This window comes from Bos mutus, chromosome 4, assembly GCF_027580195.1.
Source record: "Bos mutus isolate GX-2022 chromosome 4, NWIPB_WYAK_1.1, whole genome shotgun sequence".
Lineage (NCBI taxonomy): Eukaryota > Metazoa > Chordata > Mammalia > Artiodactyla > Bovidae > Bos > Bos mutus.
The window spans coordinates 52,308,902-52,328,249 of record NC_091620.1 but is presented as its reverse complement, the minus strand read 5'-3'; the positions used below and the strand labels follow the sequence as shown (position 1 = coordinate 52,328,249).

Genomic DNA, 19,348 nt, shown 5'->3' with positions numbered 1-19,348 from the left:
TAGATGGGGAAACAGTGGAAACAGTGTTAGACTTTATTTTTTGGGGCTCCAAAATCACTGCAGATGGTGATTGCAGCCATGAAATTAAAAGATGCTTACTCCTTGGAAGGAAAGTTATGACCAACCTAGATAGTATATTGAAAAGCAGGGACATTACTTTGCCAACAAAGGTCCGTCTAGTCAAGGCTCTGGTTTTTCCAGTGGTCATGTATGGATGTGAGACTTGGACTGTGAAGAAAGCTGAGTGCTGAAGAATTGATGCTTTTGAACTGTGGTGTTGGAGAAGACTCTTGAGAGTCCCTTGGACTGCAAGGAGATCCAACCAGTCCATCCTAAAGGAAATCCATCCTGGGTGTTCATTGGAAGGACTGATGCTAAAGCTGAAACTCAATTATTTTAGCCACCTCATGCGAAGAGCTGACTCATTGGAAAAGACCCTGATGCTGGGAGGAACTGGGGGCAGGAGGAAAAGGGGATGACAGAGGATGAGATGGCTGGATGGCATCACCGACTTGATGGACGTGAGTTTGAGTGAACTCTGGGAGTTGGTGATGGACAGGGAGGCCTGGCGTGCTGCGATTCATGGGGTCGCAAAGAGTTAGACACGACTGAGCAACTGAACTGAATTGAATTGAAGGGAGGCAAACTTTCTAGATGGCTCAGTGGGTAAAGAAGCCTGCTAATGCAGAAAGACGCAGGTTTGATCCCTGAGTCAGGAAGATATCCCCTGGAGGAGGAGATAACAACCCTTTCCAGTATTCTTGTTTGGAAAATCCCATGGACAGAGGAGCCTGGCGGGCTACAGTCCATGGGGTTGCAAAGAATCAGACACAACTGAGCACACAATTTGTGCAGAAAAAGGAGGCAGAGGTATGTCTTAATTCACTGGCTTTATGTTTCAGGCAGAAGCAGCTCTAGAAGCACTAAATTTGCAGATAATTCTCCCAAGAATATTGTGCATACATAAACAGAGCCTTGGAGTCCATCAATCGATAACATCTGTGACCCAGGACACATGTAAGCCTGTAATATGCTGCTGGGCACTTTGTAAATGACATGAAAATAAAAAAAAAAAATAATTAGGGGGAAATGGGGAACAACTGATTAATGGAGTTTTTATTTGGGATGAAGAAAAAGTTCTGGGAGATGATAGTGGAGATGGCTGTACAACATTGAGAATATACTTAATGCCACAAATTGCACACTTATAGATAATTAAAATGATACATTGCATGTTATGTATGTGCTTGTGCTTAGTCATTCAGTCATGTCCAATTCTTTGCAACTCCATGGACCATACCCTGCCAGGCTCCTCTGGTCCACTGGGATTCTCCAGGCAAGAATACTGGAGAGGGTTGTCATGTCCTCCTCCTGGGGATCTTCCCAACTCAGGGATGGAACCCAGGTCTCCCGCATTGTGGGTGGATTCTTTACCATCTGAGCCACCAGGGAAGTCCAAGAATACTGGAGTGGGTAGCCTATCCCTTTTCCAGGGGATCTTCCCGACACAGGAATCGAACCAGGGTCTCCTGTATTGCAGGAGGATTCTTTATCAGCTGAGCCACCATGAAAGCCCTGGATGTTATGTATATTTTACCACAATAAAAAAAAAGGGAAAAATAAGTAAATCCTTGCAAAGCAGTTGCAACTGGATAATCGCGTTTACCTTAGTGCTAACGTGTAGCATCCTGGCTGGCGCTGGCTTTCTCGAAGAATGTAGGCACCCTCTACGCCTCCAAGAAGCTCATCTGCCTTCTCTCGGGATATGATACCGTGGAATCTGAGAAGAGACAAGAGCATCTTTGTTCTGAACAGACCATACACCAAGTACGGACCACAAAGAGCTGGTTAAAAAACATGGTGGGACCACCTGGAATTTACGGCTCCTCACCTTAATGAAGAAGGAACTATACTAATGTATAGTTCCAGATGGGCTTGGACCCACCTCCCAGCATGCACCCAAACAGATAACATGCAAAACAAAAGGAAAAAGGCCAAGTCCACCTGGCTTTCTGCTATTGTCTTCGCTCACAAGCTGAAAATTAAAGTCAGAACCAAAAGCCAGGTTACAACTCCTCTTTTAACCGCGGGGAATAACAAAAGAGCATTTACCAATTTAGCTCCCCGCTCACTATGTATTATCCTGATTGCAGATGAACACATACTGATTATCACCCTGCTTACTTCAGGTGTGGGGTGCTGTTCATTTAAGAGGCTCATTCGCTGGAAAGAATAGCCAGCAGTCATGAACAGTCTTCCACTTCTTCAAATTTTGAGAGCAATCGCTTAGGGATGTGTGTGGAGAATGTACCTATTTTTCTGTTTTAAAAGATAATGTTTATTTTTTCCCTTGCTATTTCCCTTGCTATTCTACACATGCATGTAGAAAATGCAGTAGGATTTCAGGCTTAGCCAGAGACTGCCTCGCTCTGGAAGGGATGTCTGAGCCCTAGAGAGCGTATGGTGATGCCAGGGGAGAAGAGAACAGGACAGCAGTTAGGGACAGTCAACCAGCCGGCTCTCTGTCACCCTCAAACAATAACAGCTGCTCAATGCTGTTTTCAGAGATTTGATCATTCTGTGTTACAGAGGAAGGTGGGAGCTGGGTTGCAGGGTTAGGTCGGTACCAAGGGGCCCTGGGCTCTTGGGAAAGGGAACAACACTCTCTTTCTAGGATTCCCCAATCTTAGAGAATTTGGAAGAATAAATTAGAGAAAAAAATTTCTGGACAAATAATCCTCTTTTACCTTCCTGGAAGGGAGAGGGAAGGGAGGGAAATGGCTACACAAGTTTTTCCCCAGGAATGCAAAGATTATTTACAGGACACATGTACCAGGATAATTTTTTGGAAAAAAAATATACCTATCACAATGGGTGCATGCTAAGTTGCTTCAGTCGTGTCCAACTCTTTGTGACCCTATGGATTATAGCCTGCCAGGCTCCTCTGTCCATGGGATTCTCCAGGCAAGAATACTGGAATGGGTTGCCATGCCCTCTTCCAGGAGATCTTCCCAACTCAGGGATCAAACCTGAGTCTCCTGTGCTTCCTGCATTGCAGGCAGATTCTTTACCACTGAGCCACCAGGGAAGTTCATGTATCACAATTTTTATGTCCTAATTCCCTTCTATTCTGTACAGCTAGATCTTACAAGCTGAAGCTTTAGTCTTAGGGGAGCGAGGTCCCAATGTTCTGGCTTTGAGTTCTCAAATCAACTCTCAAAAGTCTAGGGCAGTGATAGCTTGGGAAAAAGAGGGGCTGTGGCTTCTCAAATTTTGGTTTTAAATCTTGAAAGCCCACACATGGAGGTCTTGGAGCAGTGCATTTCTGGGGTGAGGATAAACGTACTGTGTGACATAAGAGTAATCCTCCTGCCCAAAACTGCCCAAAAGGAGACCAGTGTCCCCAGTTATTTGGGAGGGAAATTGGGAGAAATCTGGCCAGAGCCCAGGCTCAGTGGGTCTGATTTGGGAGGTGGAGAAGCCTCCTTTGACGACGAGCTTGGGCGCGTTTAGGGTGGTATGCCCATAGACTGGAGACCTAGTTTGTAGCAAGAGCTGGGGCTGGAGAAGACTGGACAGATGGTCTGAGCAGGGACCTGAGGGCAGCCTGCAGTTACCAGGCCAGTGAGAGAGAGACAGAGAGACAGAAAGAGAGACAGACAGACAGACTTGGGGAGGGTAGAAGAGTAGAGGGCACTGGAAAGTTTCCCACATCAGAGTCAGAAAGGGCAGAAGCTGGTGCAGAAGATGTTTAGGCTGGGATGTCCAGGATACAACCGGATGGGCAGGGGGTTGTGGGGATGACCATGGCAGGAAGAGACACACACAGAGGAGGGCAGAGAAACTGGACACCCCAGGCCCAGACCACTCTCTGGGTGGAGAAGGGCGAAAACCATGAGAGGAGGAGCATCCTCAACAGGCGGCTAACCGGGAAGCAGCTTTGTTTAAACTCTCTTTGTTTAAACTTTCAGGGATGGCCAGCAGCAGACGCCAAGTGTCAAAAACTAAGATAAATTCAATTGTTTGAAAGAAGTAACAATTTTGTGCACCTGAAGACTCAGCATGCAGCTCAGCATCCCCTTTAGGGATAGATTTAAAAGTGTCCTATATATATATAGGACATAATATATATATATATTATGATCCCAACTTTTCAAAAAGAAAGCCTGCACAAAGACTGGAAAGAAAGAGGTGAAGGGAAAAAAGTTAACAATACTTCTCTCTAATGGCAGGTTATGGTATTTTCCACATTGTCAATTCCTATACGGGCTTCCCTGATAGTGCAGTTGGTAAAGAGTCCGCCTGCTATGCAGGAGATCCTAGGTCAATTCCTGGGTCAGGAAGAGCCACTGAAGAAGGGATAGGCTACTCACTCCAGTATTCTTGGGCTTCCCTTGTAGCTCAGCTGGTAAAGAATCTGCCTGCAATGTGGGAGACTTGGGTTCGATCCCTGTGCTTTAATTTTCCCCAGTTAATTAGGTATCGTTTAACTTTTTAAAAACAGAAGTAATACCTATCCACAGTGGGAAAATTAAAAGGCACAAAAGAAATAAAAATATAAACAGTAGAAAAATACAAATTCCCTTTTCACTAATGACACCCATTGTCCACACTTTATTGTGATTCTTTCTAAGAAAAAAATATGTATAAATGTTTCCTGAAGAGAGCATATCTTATATTTTGAATGGAATTTAAAAAACCTTATATTTTTTAAAAAGAAAGGGAAACACAGAATCTGAAGTTTTTAAGCTAACTTCCCTCTAATAGCAAACGTTCCTTTTTTGTGGTTTCTTTGGTCTCCTCTCACTACACAGTTTATGTGGATGGGGGTTTGAGGATGAGAACTAGGAGGTTATTCAATAAAAGTTTTATGCGAAAAAGGAAAAGACAATGAATAGAGTTCCTTTTGGAATTCATGTACAAAAGTGTTCTATTTTAGAAGTATATATTAGATTTTCATTTTCTTTTTTAATTCTTTATTTTTGGTGTTGTTCTGGAGTAAAATCCAAAACAGTATACTGAAGAAAAAAATGTCATCTTATATCGAGGTTGACTGTTAGGGATGTGGGGTGGAAGAGAGGAGGCCAATGGTCCAGGCAGGTACTCCAGAACCCCTAGCTGCATTTTCAAGGCCCAGTAGGAAGGTTCAGAAATGCAGCCATGGCAATTAGGAAGTAGCTGCTGAACTGGGACAAATAATAGCATCATTAATCACAAGAGTGAAGCTCTGATGGGTAAGGGAATAGAGGAAGGAGGTTTGAGTTTGGTCGGTGGACTTGAAAGAGATTTTGCCTCTGAATGCCTCCAGGTTGGACGTGGGAAGAAGAGTGAACTATGTATCTACCCTGACTCTGTGCTGGGCAGTTCTGTCTGCTGTGAGCTGTGCACCAGGCCACAGCCCCAGCCTGCTGGTTGTTTTTATGGTAATGCATATTTGCTTTGCAGTAGGTTTCTCAGAAAGTAAAACAAGAGATGAAATTAAGAGGAAAATGGGGGAAATCATAATTATGGTATTAAGGTAATTTGGCTAATAGATCCACATCAAGAGAAATCATCATTTCGGTTTTATGAGACTGCAAGGAAATGGGATGACTTTCCTGAGTGTTGCACTTACTGAGGTGCGTGAAAGCCAGGAATTTGGCCTGAGTTTACAGTCTTTGACTCGAGCTGTTTATATGGTATTGAGGTAGAAAGTGAGACGAAAGACTAAGAGAGCCACAACTATGGAAAATGCTGCCTTATGTTTCAAATACTTCCAGGCACTCAGTGGCTGCTTTTGTGAAAAGAACTGAATGTAGCAGGAGATAGTGATCCTCCCACATTTGTGAAAGCCAAACACCTGAATATTATAAGAAAAATTCAATACAAAAGGATCTGATTGCATTTATCCTTATTATTAAACTCTTGCACAATGGATATTTGATGAAGACTATATTGGAAAATTTTTAATATTTAATATTTAAATGACATATGAAAATTACTACTTATTATGTTATTAAAACAATGAATAGCAGAATACATACTCTCTTCCATAATATTTTGGTCTGTTTTCCACCTATATTAAAAAAGAAGAAAAGTATTAATAATGCATTTGAATTCAAATCAGATAGATAAAACTACTATTCAAATAAACAGAGCTAGAGTCCTGGAAATAATTTTATTACAGTTTTTATTCCCCAAATCAGAGACCTAAGACATTCTGGAGTTAACCAACACACTCAACTTTCTTGAGTAAAAATGATCTAGAATTGCCATATTTCTCTAATCATTAGGCTCATTCCCACCCAAACTCAAACATCCAATAAAAAAATTTTCAAAGGAAATAAAATGAGGCTTATTTTAATATTAAGGAATTGATAACAGTATTACAAGGCTTCATCCTGAAGGAGAGAATAAGTACTTCTAGCATGAATAAAACATAAATATTTATTTCAATCTTCCTCTAATTGTTTCAATATTTGGTTGTAATAAAAATGGGGTGTACACCAGGATTAAAAAAATAAGCTTAATTTGGTCTCTTTACAGATAAAACCTACATCCTAACATTTTTTCAACAAATGGCTAATGGGCTAAAATTCATTTGACATCAGAGGTATAAACTTTGGAGGATAAGATTTATGAGTTGACTGAAAAGCATAAAATTCCAGAAAAGATTTTTCAATGATATCTTGAGCCTTGGGGTAATCACACTGGATTTCTACCACATATATGTGATAATCTACTTTTGTATGAACTTTGTTTTCTTAGGTTAAAGGTGTTGGAGTTGGTGAGAAATTAACATGAATTCCCATGTTCCACTTTTATTCTTCCTAGTCTGATTCCAGGGACACTGAGGATATGTAGAGCTACAAGAAGTTATAGATTTTCATTGATGCTTATAAACAGCAAGTTCATGTTTATTTGCTAAAGTAGAATATGAGCTGGGCGGCTATTTCATTTACAGTCATTTCTGTATATAGTCAAATGGGCAGTTTTCTCAGCAGGACAGAGTGGTGGTATCTGAAGGCAGTTTCCTAGCTTACCTCTACCCTTCAAATGATGCAGGGGACCTGATGCGAAGAGCTGGCTCATTTGAAAAGACCTTGATGCTGGGAAAGATTGAAGGTGGGAGGAGAAGGGAACAACAGAGGATGAGATGATTGGATGGCATCACCAACTCAATGGACATGAGTTTGGGTAAACTCTGGGAGTTGGTGATGGACAGGGGGGCCTGGCATGCTGCAGTCCATGAGGTCACAAAGAGTCGGAAATGACTGAGTGACTGAACTAAACTGAAATGGGCAGTAGGGAGCTATGCACTAGAGGAAGTTTCAAAAGGGAGAGCCAAGGGGACCATCTTGACAGGCCTGCCTTGGGCAAGCCTAGCTGGCATAAAACTAATCATCTAGACATGTCTAAATATGTGTTCACTCTTCTGTGCATTTTACACTTGAAACGCACTGAACCAAGAGAGGGCATTCATCACTCTTAATCTTTAAGGCTTGAAGCCTGCTAGGTGTCACTTACAAAGGATGATCTAAATAATAGCATTAATCGAAGCACAAAGTATGTAAAAAGGCACCTTGTTATCTGATGTGTACCATGACTCTACATACTAGGAAGCTTTTGAATGTGAGTTGCACATTTTGTCATTTACATCATTCTATTAGCTTTCTCTGGAGAAGGCAATGGCACCCCACTCCAGTATTCTTGCCTGGAAAATCCCATGGACGGAGGAGCCTGGTGGGCTGCAGTCCACGGGGTCGCTAAGAGTCAGGCATGACTGAGCGACTTCCATTTCACTTTTCACTTTCATGCATTGGAGAAGGAAATGGCAACCCACTCCAGTGTTCTTGCCTGGAGAATCCCAGGGACGGTGGAGCCTGGTGGGCTGCGGTCTATGGGGTCGCACAGAGTTGGACATGACTGAAGCGACTTAGCAACAACATTAGCTTTCTCAGTTCTTTCCTACTCTTAGGACATACGTTTACAAAACTAGGTATAGCTCCCAACCTCATTCCCTTCCTCCATCCTCTTATCTTTCCAAAAGGGAAGAGTAATTAACCTAACTTCCCAGATGGATAGCATGGCAGATAGAGCTTACTACTAACTCCTGGCATGCAGGTAAGTTAATTTAATTGCCTCTTCAGACAACAAATAGCTTTCAGTTCATCTATCACTCATAAAAATACACAGCACACTTATGCTCAGAGCTCTGTGCTCAGCCTGGTCATTGTTCATGAAGTGATGACCTCAGAGATATGAGAGGAAATATATAAAGAGCTCCGGGGTGTTCTGTACTTGCAGTAGAAGGTAACTTTTGAAAAATCTAACATAGTCCCCCAAATAGGGAAGTCAATATCTAGGGTGCCTTGAGAAACACCAGATAAGATCCTGCCTGAAGGACCCTTTGACCCAATTGAAGAACAAATCTGCACATGAAAACTGCAAGAAAATAAAACAAGAGCACTGAATCGTGTGGGAGAGACTCCACGTGGAATACCGTCATGGAATAGGCACCCAATATCACACAAAATGTGTACTAAAATACTATTCTTCATTTGTCTGAAATTCAAATTTATCTAGACATCCTGTTTTCATTTTTTTTTTTTTTTTTTTTTCCTTCTAAATCTGGCAAAGCCACACATGGGGGACAGGAAAGGTGGAAGTAAGAGAGAGTGAAGACAGAGGATGTGGACAGACATCCAATCACGGCTCCCACTGTCCTAGCTGTTTTGATAGTGATCTGATTCAATCTCTCTTCCTGGTGTTGTCTCTGTAGCTCGTAAAGAAAATATAGCTGTCCTTGTTAGTGTTAAAGAGAGAAATAATGACTGGGATAAAAAGCTATAACAATCACCTCTTCCTTTTCCTAAACTTTTTCTCACAGGAATCTAAACATTCTGTCTCTCCACCTCTCACTGAGCTTTTGAGCTGTCAAGAGCTAAATTTAAGTTACATGATGCCAGAAAAATCATAGAATATCCACATTTTTTTATGATGGATCATTTTGGATACTCAGACCCTGACAAAGCACAGTCAGCTGACAACAGGGCTCTGAGGGACAAGGGATCTGACTACAGTAACGTCCTCCTTGTGACCGAGTACTGCCTTAAAGGAGCCTTACTCTGCCCCAGGCACTGCTTCATATTAAATATTGATGGGATCATTAGGTACCTGTGAAACACAGATTTGTTTTATTAAAGAATTTCAATTTCCAGGTGTATGAGATTCTCTTCAGTGAATGAGACAAAGGACAATTGATAAATAATAAGTAAAACAGCTCTGAAATTCCTCCGTTTTCATTGAGAATTACGTTGTTAAAATTAGGCAACTTGAGGAAAATGGAGGGCTAATTTAAGTAGTCACATGGACTCAGGAAGGGACAAAAACACAACATATCCCAACATGAAGGGAAGTCGCCCGCCAGGACAATGGCTAAAGCTGGACAGCCCATCACACTGGTGAAGCTGGTCACTGTGAGCGTGACTGGCTCTTGGGGTTTAGTGATCCAGTTTCAGAAGTGAAAGAAGTCCAACCTTTTTAGGAAAAAAGTAATAATTTGTGGGTATTTTGCTCCATCTTCCAATGCTGGATCCTTTCATGATCCACCTGGTTCTGAAAGGAGCACCACTCTTTGCAAAAGGAGGATACTAAGCCAACCATTGAGCAAACACACACCCGAAATGGGTACTCCCCAAGACACAAGTGACTTCGGTTATGTGGGGTGACTGTGCAAAATGGTGGCTGATTTTTTTTAAATAAGTATAACTGAACATCATTCTCTAAATAAGAACCATCTACAGGAGACTCCCCTTCATGGATCACAGCCTTATCCTGGCGAAAGTGCTTGTGTAACTCAAGAAACTATGAGCTATGCTGTACAGGGCCACACAAGACAGACAGGTCATGATGAAGAGTTCTGACAAAACATGGTCCACTGGAGGAAGAAATGGCAAAACCCTCCAGTATTCTTTCCAGGAGAACCCCATGAATAGTATGAAAGCAAAAAGATATGACACTGGAAGATGAGCCCCCCAGGTTGGAAGGTGTCCAATATGCTACTGGGGAATAGCAGAGGATAATTACAAATAGCTCCAGAAAGAATGAAGAGGCTGGACCAATGCAGAAAGTTGTGAATATGTCTGGTGGTGAAAGTAAAGTCTGATGCTGTAAAGAACAATATTGCATAGGAACCTGGCATGTTAGGTCCATGGATTAAGGTAAATTGGACATAGACAAGCAGGAGACGGCAAAATTGAATATCGACACCTTAGGAATCAGTGAACTAAGATCAATGTGAAGTGAAAGTCGCTCAGTTGTGTCCGACTCTTTGCAACCCCATGGACTATACCATCAGTGGAATTCTCCAGGCCAGAATACTGGAGTGGGTAGCCTTTCCCTTTTCCAGGGGATCTTCCCAACACAGGGATCAAACCCAGGTCTCCTACATTGCAGGTGGATTCTTTACCAACTGAGCTATTAGGGAAGCCCAAAATCCATGTGAATGAGCAAATTTAATTCAGATGACCATTATATCTACTACTGTGGGCAAGAATCCCTTAGAAGAAATGGAGTAGCCATCATAGTCAACAAAAGAGTCTGAAATGCAGTACTTGAGTGCAATCTGTAAAATGACAGAATGATCTCGGTTCATTTCCAAGGTAAATCATTCAACATCACAATAATCCAAGTCTATGCCCCAACCACTGATGCTGAAGAAGCTGAAGTTGACTGGTTCTATGAAGACCTACATCCTCTTCTAGAACTCACACCAAAAAAGATATCATTTTTATCATAGGGGACTGGAACGCAAAAGTAGGCAGTTAAGAGATACTTGGAGTAATAGGCAAGTTCGGCCTTGGAGTACAAAATGAAGCAAGGCAAAGGCTAACAGAGTTTTGTCAAGAGAATGCACTGGTCATAGCAAATACCCTGTTCCAACAACACAAGAGATGACTCTACACATAGACATCACCAGATAGTCAATACTGAAATCAGATTGATTATGTTTTTTGTAGCCAAAGATGGAGAAGCTCTATACAATCAGTAAAAAAAAGACCTGGAGCTGACTATGGCTCAGATCATAAGCTCCTTATTGCAAAATTCAGACTTAAATTAAAGAAAGTATGGAGAACCACTAGATCATTCAGGTATGGCCTAAATCAAATCCCTTCTGATTATACAGTGGAAATGACAAACAGATTTGAGGGATTATATCTGGTAGACAGAGTTCCTGAAGAACTGTGGATGGAGTCTGTAACACTGTGCAGGAAGCAGTGACCAAAACCATCCCGAAGGAAAAAATAATGCAAGAAGTCAAAGTGGTTATCTGAGGAGGCTTTACAAATACCTGTGAAAGAAGAGAAGCAAAAGGCAAGGGAGAAAGGAAATGATATACCCAACTGAAGGCAGCATTTCAGAGAGATGAGTTTCAGAGAGATAAGAAGGCCTTCTTTTTTAAAATTTATTTATTTTAATTGGGAGATAATTATTTTACAATATTGTGATGGTTTTGCCATACATCAACATGAATTGGCCATAGGCATACATTTGTCCCCTCCATCCTGTACCCCGCTTCCACCTCCCTCCCTTTCTTAAATGAACAATGCAAAGACATAGAGGAAAACAACAGAATGGGAAAGACCAGATATCTCTTCAAGAAAACTGGAGATATCAAGGGAACATTTCTGGCAAGGATGAGTGAGAAAAAGGACAGAATGGCAAGGACCTAACAGAAGCAGAAGATATTAAGATGAGGTGGCAAGAATGCACAGAAGAACTATACAAAAAAGGTCTTAATGACCTGGATAACCATGATGGTGTGGTCACTCACCTAGAGCCAGATATCCTGGAGTGTGAAGTCAACTGGGGCTTAGGAAGCATTACTATGAACAAAGCTAATGGAGGTTACAGAATTCCAGCTGAGCTTTTTCAATCCTAAATTATTTCATAATTTCATGATGCTGTTAAAGTGCTGCGCTCAATATGTTGGCAAATTTGGAAAACTTAGCATGGTTACAAGACTGGAAAAGGTCAGTTTTTATTCCAGTCTCAGAGGGAAATGCCAAAGAATGTTCAAACTACTGTACAATTGTGTTCAGTTCACATGCTAGCAAGGTTATGCTCAAAATCCTTCAAGCTAACCTTCAGTAGCATATGAACTGAGAAATTCCAGATGTACAAGCTGGGTTCAGAAAAGGCAGAGCAACCTGAAATCAAATTGCCAACATTTGTTAGATCATGGAGAAAGTAAAGGAGTTCCAAAAAAACATATACTTTTACTTAATTGCCTAGATTAAAGCCTTTGACTCTGTCAGTTCAGTTTAGTTCAGTCGCTCAGTCGTGTCCGACTCTTTGCGACCCCACGAATCGCAGCACGCCAGGCCTCCCTGTCCATCACCAACTCCCGGAGTTCACTGAGACTCATGTCCATTGAGTCAGTGATGCCATCCAGCCATCTCATCCTCTGTCGTCCCCTCCTCCTCCTGCCCCCAAACCCTCCCAGCGTCAGAGTCTTTTCCAATGAGTCAACTCTTCGCATGAGCTGGCCAGAGTACTGGAGTTTCAGCTTTAGCATCATTCCTTCCAAAGAAATCCCAGGGCTGATCTCCTTCAGAATGGACTGGTTGGATCTCCTTGCAGTCCAAGGGGACTCTTAGAGTCTTCTCCAACACCACAGTTCAAAAGCATCAGTTCTTCAGCACTCAGCTTTCTTCACAGTCCAACTCTCACATCCATACATGACCACTGGAAAAACCATAGCCTTGACTAGATGGACCTTTGTTGGCAAAGTAATGTCTCTGCTTTTGAATATGCTATCTAGGTTGGTCATAACTTTTCTTCCAAGGAGTAAGCGTCTTTTAATTTCATGGCTGCAGTCACCATCTGCAGTGATTTTGGAGCCCCAAAAAATAAAGTCTGACACTATTTCCACTGTTTTCCCATCTATTTCCCATGAAGTGATGGGACCAGATGCCATGATCTTCGTTTTCTGAATGTTGTGTTTTAAGCCAACTTTTTCTCTCTGTGAAAAAGTCAACTTTTTTGACTCTGTGGATCACAGCAAACTTAAAAATTCTTAAAGAGATGGGAGAACCAGACCACCTTCCCTGTCTCTTGAGAAACCTGTATAATGCAGATCAAGAAGCAACAGTTAGAACTGGGCATGGACCAATGGACTGGTTCACAGCTGGAAAAGGACTATGACAAGGCTATATATTGTCACCCTGCTTATTTAACTTCTATGCAGAGTACATTATGTGAAATACCACTCTGGGTGAATCATAAGCTGGAATCAAGATTGCTGGGAGAAATATCAACAACTTCAGATATGTATGATACCACTTTAATGGCAGAAAGTGAAGAGGAGCTAAAGAGCGTCTTGATGAGGGTGAAAGAGGAGATGTAAAAGCTAGCTTAAAACTCAACATTCAAAAAACTAAGATCATGGCATCTGGTCCCATCTTCACGGCAAATAGAAGGGGGAAAAGTAGAAGAAGTGACAGATTTCATTTTCTTGGGCTCCAAAATCACTGCAGATGGTGACTGCAGCCATGAAATTAAAAGACACTTGCTCCTTGGAAGGAAAGCTATGACAAACCTAGACAGTGTATTAAAAAGCAGAGACATCTCCTTGCTGACAAAAATCTGTCTAGTCAAAGCTATGGTTTTTCCAGTAGTCATCTACGGATGTGAGAGTAGGACCATAACGATGGCTGAATGCCAAAGAATTGATGCTGGAGAAGACTCTTGAGAGTCCCTTGGACAGCAAGAAGATTAAACCAGTCAATTCTAAAGGAAATAAACCCTGAATATTCATTGGAAGGACTGATGCTGAAGCTGAAGCTCCAATACTTTGGCCACCTGATGTAAAGAGCCAACTCATTGGAAAAGATCTGATGCTGGGAAGATTGAGGGCAGAAGGAGAAGGGGATTCAGAAGATGAATGGTTGCATAGCATCACCCACTCAATGGACATGAATTTGAGCAAATTCCAGGGGACAGTGGAGGAGAGAGGAGTCTTGTGTGCTGAAGTCCACGGTTGTAAAGAGCTGGACGTGACTTACCAACTAAACAACAACAGCTGGGTAATAGTCCCCCTAGGAGGGCAGTATTTGCCACTGACATCACTGTTGATCAGAACACATTTGGAATTCCTTTTCTGGAACTGGCCTTAATAATTGTTACCCTTTCTCTTGAATATCCTAACAGCTTCATCTTTTCAAGTGTGGTCTGGTCATTCAAAACAGAAATTTTAGGATGCATGTTAAAGGTTGCAGATTCCCGATCCCTTTTTAAGAAGAACTGATTCAGAAATACTGAAGGTGGGGCTTTGATGTGCTATTTAATGAAGTCCCCCTCGATGATATTTAAGCATATACTGAAGTTTCAGAATCACTGGTAAATAGAAACATACATTTGTTTTTTGAGAATGGATTTGAGAGTAGATGTTATTATAACAAACAGGCAAAAGTTATTCAGAGCTAAATTTAGTAAATAGGGTGAGTGACCCAATGAGGAAATCCATTTGAGACAAAAATGAAGCATGGTTTTCTAGTAATAAGATGTGCCCTATAACTTGTTCTAAAGGTACTTTAGAAAAGCATTCCCAGGACACTATGAGCAATGTGAAGCTGGGGGAATAAAAGCACAGCTTCCCAAGATGACTGATTGGAAAGCGACAACACTCATGTAATATATGGTAAACTATTTCATAACTGTGTATCATAGCTCATACATAATTAGTGCCAGCACCGTGACTATTGAAGACGGTTTTAGTCCTGTCCAGCCCGGTCCACAGGATCCATGCATATGCTCCTCTACGTGTGAAGCCGGCGCAACTGTCATAGCTTCCCACCTCATGGCCTCATCAGCCCATGACCATCACAGGCTCCAATCAAAGCAAATCATTTACAGTTCTATAAATGCACCCCTAACACATCCATCATTTTTTGGTATGTTCTTCCTTTAAGATCCTGAACTTCATTTTAATAAAATAAAGGTGGATCACAAGATGCTTGGAGGGGCAGGCTCTAGACTCAGACTGCCTGACTTTAAGGCCATATCAGTGTGTCCATAAGCAGGTTACTAACTTCTCTGTACCTCAGTTTCCTCATCTTTAAAATGGAGATGGTAACAAAAGTATCTGCTTCATTAAGTTGTTTTAATACTTAAATGAGTAAATACATGCATCATGCTTGCAACAGTGCCTGGAGTACCTAGATATACAATGGGTATTAGCTATCATTGGTATCCAGAAAGAGCCTCCTGTGTACCAAAGAAAGAGGCAGGCCCGTTATTTTCCATGCTCTTAAAGCTCCTTCTACCTATCTCTGCTGAAAAACTTGACATCCTACCATATTTTAAATCTTAACTTGCTTGTTTCTTCTCTAACTATTCTGTGAGTTTTTTTAAGCAGCTATTTTTGTCTTCGTCACCATTGTATTCCTAGAATTTCACCCAATGTCTGGCACAGAGTGAATGCAGGCACTTCTTGTTATCTGAACCTAATCCATTTCTAAAAATGTGTTGGTCACTAGAGTTTCAAATAACAAAAGTCTATATCCTACTGTTTTAAATGGAAAAAATAATAATTCATTTGTAAAACATCCAAAAATATCCATGTCCCAGACATTACTAAAATGCTTTAAATATATAACAATTTAAGAATTTCTGCATAATATGAAATATCTAAACACTAACTATAAAATTGTTTAACACTTCATAAAATAATGACTAGGTATGTTTGTGTGCAGTCCATGGTCGAATGGAACAGGAATTTTACTATCCTTCTACACTGAACATGTTCTATCGTAAACAATGAGATACTACTGCAGATTTGAAAGATACTATCTAAATTAGACCTGAGTTGGTAGTGCCCCAAGGTACCTGGCCTAAACAAGTACTGAGGAACTAAACCTTCAGGGGAGAAGTGGGGAGAGTTATGAATATAATGTTCAGTATGTTTAAACAAGGGGGCTTCCCCTGTGGCTCAGCGGTAAAGAATCTGCCTACAGATGCTGCAGGAGACATGGGTTCAGTCCTTGGGTAGGGAAGATTCCCTGGAGGAACACATGGCAACCAACTCCAGGATTCTTATCTGGAGAACCCCATGGACAGAGAAGCCTGGCAGGCTACAGTCCATAGGGTTGCCAGGGGTTGGACACGACTGAAGCGACTTAGTATGCATGTTTAAACAGAAGGCCAGTCAGGAGGGCTCTGAGGTCTGAAGGAGCCCCTCTTCCATCATCTAGCTTCCCTGCTGCTCAAAGTATGACCTGCGGAGCAGCAGCATTGGCATCGCCTTGGAGCCCGTGAGAAATGCAGAATGTGCATTTTGAAGGGGAGTCATGTACATGTGGAAGTTTAAGAAGCTGTCCCACACAGGAGAACTTGTGATAGCAGCTTTTTAACTGGGAGACTGATTTTGGCCAAAAGCTTTTGTGAGTCATTATAGCAAATATGCAGAGAGTGATTGTTCTGAGAGCAAAGGGTGCCTGTACTCATTAAATGTTTGCAGAATGAGACAGAGATTATGAACACAGAGCCCTGCTGTCAATTCAATTGCTGTGTGACCCTGAGTGGGTTATTAAACTTCTTTGCATCTCATTTCTCTCGATTTTCAATAAAACTAGAGTTATAAAAATATACTATTTTAATAAGGCTGTTCCAAAGATTAGATGAAATAATACATATGAAAAACAATGGGACTTGGAACATTGTGGTAACAGGCTAACCCTCATTGAACGGCTACTCTTTGCCAGGATTGTTTGGAGTTCAGACACGACTGAATGAATGAACAACAACTCTTTGCCAGGAGCTGTCCTTAGGGTTTCATGTATTTTCTCATTTAAGCCTCCAAACAACCCTGTGAGGGAAGTGAGCACACTTATTTTTCAGAGAGTCCCTAAACAACTAGCTTGAGGTCACAGATCTAGTAAGTGGCTTAGGACTCAGCACACACACCTTTAATCACTGTACTTCCCATCTTCTCCAGAGCAGATGACAATCAATGTGGACGCCTTCATTGACTAGCAAAGTTCTACAGTCTAGCTTCAGACTAAATTACCTGAGTTGTCCTTGATTTTTCTTTTGCCAGAACTGAGCACCTAAATTCCTTTGGAATGAACTGAATTCTGTCAATGAGTTAACAAATGAGAACTTGGAATGAATTTGTCCAGATATAGTGACATTTTGGGTCTCTCAAAGATTTCCGTGGGATTTAGAATTAGATGTATTCCAAACTACTTGTTTTGTTTTCCAATTCATTCTTCTAATTTTAAGCAAGAATCTTCAGCATTTTGCAAAGCTTGAAAGAACAGTAGGGTGACAGCTGCATAGTGAGAGACAGGAAGCATAATCCTTAAATGAGTTGGCTTTATAGTCAGATTATCATTGCCTAGATAAACACAAGTTCTTTTATATTTAACACAAAGGCATTTAAAGAATACTGTGAGCCCTCTGTAAACAAGGTTTCCAATTATTGAAAAAAAAAAAAACCACAGCTTTTATAATCCGCCAGCAGCTGGTATGTGTTAAGTTTTTGCTTAATAGAAATAATTTAAAAACCCAATTTAGCAACCTCCTACACAGGGCCGCTAGACTGCTAGATTCTCTGAGGTACAGATCAAGTGTGGGAGAAAGGTTTTTGATGGGGGGATTTGTACTGGTGATACTTGGGCAACTTCATTCAGGAAAAAATAGATTTGGGTAATTTCCTTCTAATTAGAAATCAAAGATCTCCATGAAAGGGAGAGAAATAAAATGCAGGTACTGAAATTTTATATTCTTTGTGAGAAGATGCTCAACATCATTAATTATTAGAGAAATGCAAATCAAAACTGCAATGAGGTATCACCTCATACCAGTCAGAATGGCTGTCATCAAAAAAATCTACAAACAATAAATGCTGGAGAGGGTGTGGAGGAAAGGGAACTCCTTTACAAAGGTGGTAGGAATGTTAACTTATACAGGCACTATGGAAAACAGTATGGAGGTTCCTTAAAAAAGTAAAAACAGAACTACCATATGACCCAGCAATCCTACTCCCAGGCATATACCCACAGAAAACCATAATTACAAAAGATACTTGTACTCCAGTGTTCACTGCAGCACTATTTACAATAGCCAGGACATGGAAACAACCTAAACGTCCATCAACAGATGAATGGATAAAGAAGATGTGGTACATATACACAATGGAACATTATTCAGCCATAAAAAGGAATAAAACTGTGCCATTTGCAGAGACGTGGATGGACCTAGAGACTGTCATACAAAGTGAAGTAAGTCAGAAAGAGAAAAATAAATATCGCACATTAACGCATGTATGTAGAAGCTAGAAAAATGGTACAAATGAACGTGTTTGCAAAGCAGAAATAGAGACACAGATGGAGAGAACAAATGTATGGACACCAAAGGGGAAAAGAGGGAATGCAATGAATTGGGAGATTGGGACTGACATATATAAATATATATATATATTTATGACTATGTATAAAATAATAACTAATGAGAACCTACTGTATAACACAGGGAACTCAATGCTCTGTGGGGACAAAGAGGGAATATAGTTTCTTGCTATACAGCAGAAACTAACACATTGTAAAGCAACTAAACTTCAATAACAACTAATTAAAAAAAGAAATTTACATTCTGTGGTCAGATCACATAGTATAGAATAAGACTGAGTAAACTTGAAATCTCCCTTTCTTTTCTTTAGTTATCCTAATGGAATTACTTTAAACTCTCCAGGATTTTTATGGGGCACTAATGAGGTGCTTTACTTCCTGTCTTGACTAGAGTGTATTATTAAAAAATCTACCAGCCAGTCTTTCTGTAATAAACCTCCTTAAAAGGTTACCAATAGTTTTGCTAAGTTATGTAAGTAACCACAAGTCAGGCTCCTTAGAAACTTGCTATAAACCTTCTGCTAACTTGTAGATGCACACAATACCAGGTTGGATGCTCAGGATCAAAGAAGTTCCCATTCATTTGGCTTGTTTTCTGTCTTCTTTCCTTTTTACCCTATGTTTTCCCAGGGATTATGATTTTAAAATATGTGTGCGTGTGTTCAGTTGCTCAATTGTGTTCGACTCTTTGAGACTCCATGGACTGTAGCCTGCCAGGCTCCTCTGTCCATGGGATTTCCCAGGTAAGAATACTGGAGTGAATTGCCATTCCCTTATCCAGGGGATCTTCCTGACTCAGGGATTGAACCCACGTCTCCTGCATTGATAGATTCTCTACCACTGAGCTACCTTTTAAAATAAGTGGTAATATTAGAATAAATAAAAAGTAAAAGATTTTTCTTAGACCAGTGGTTCTCAACTTGCGGGGGCGGGGAGGGTAGGTGTTTTTATGCCCC

General features: G+C 41.0%; 1 protein-coding gene across 1 annotated transcript in view; it reads right to left on the bottom strand.

Annotated features, from left to right (window-relative positions):
* The window catches only part of CHN2 (chimerin 2), a 340,978-nt gene that overhangs the window by 128,221 nt on the left and 193,409 nt on the right, over positions 1–19,348 (bottom strand). The window contains exons 4-5 of the mRNA XM_070369480.1: positions 6,024–6,055; positions 1,667–1,780 (exon numbers count right to left, since the gene is read on the bottom strand). Coding sequence (XP_070225581.1) covers positions 1,667–1,780; positions 6,024–6,055 — 146 coding nt within the window. The remainder of the gene's footprint in view (positions 1–1,666; positions 1,781–6,023; positions 6,056–19,348) is intronic.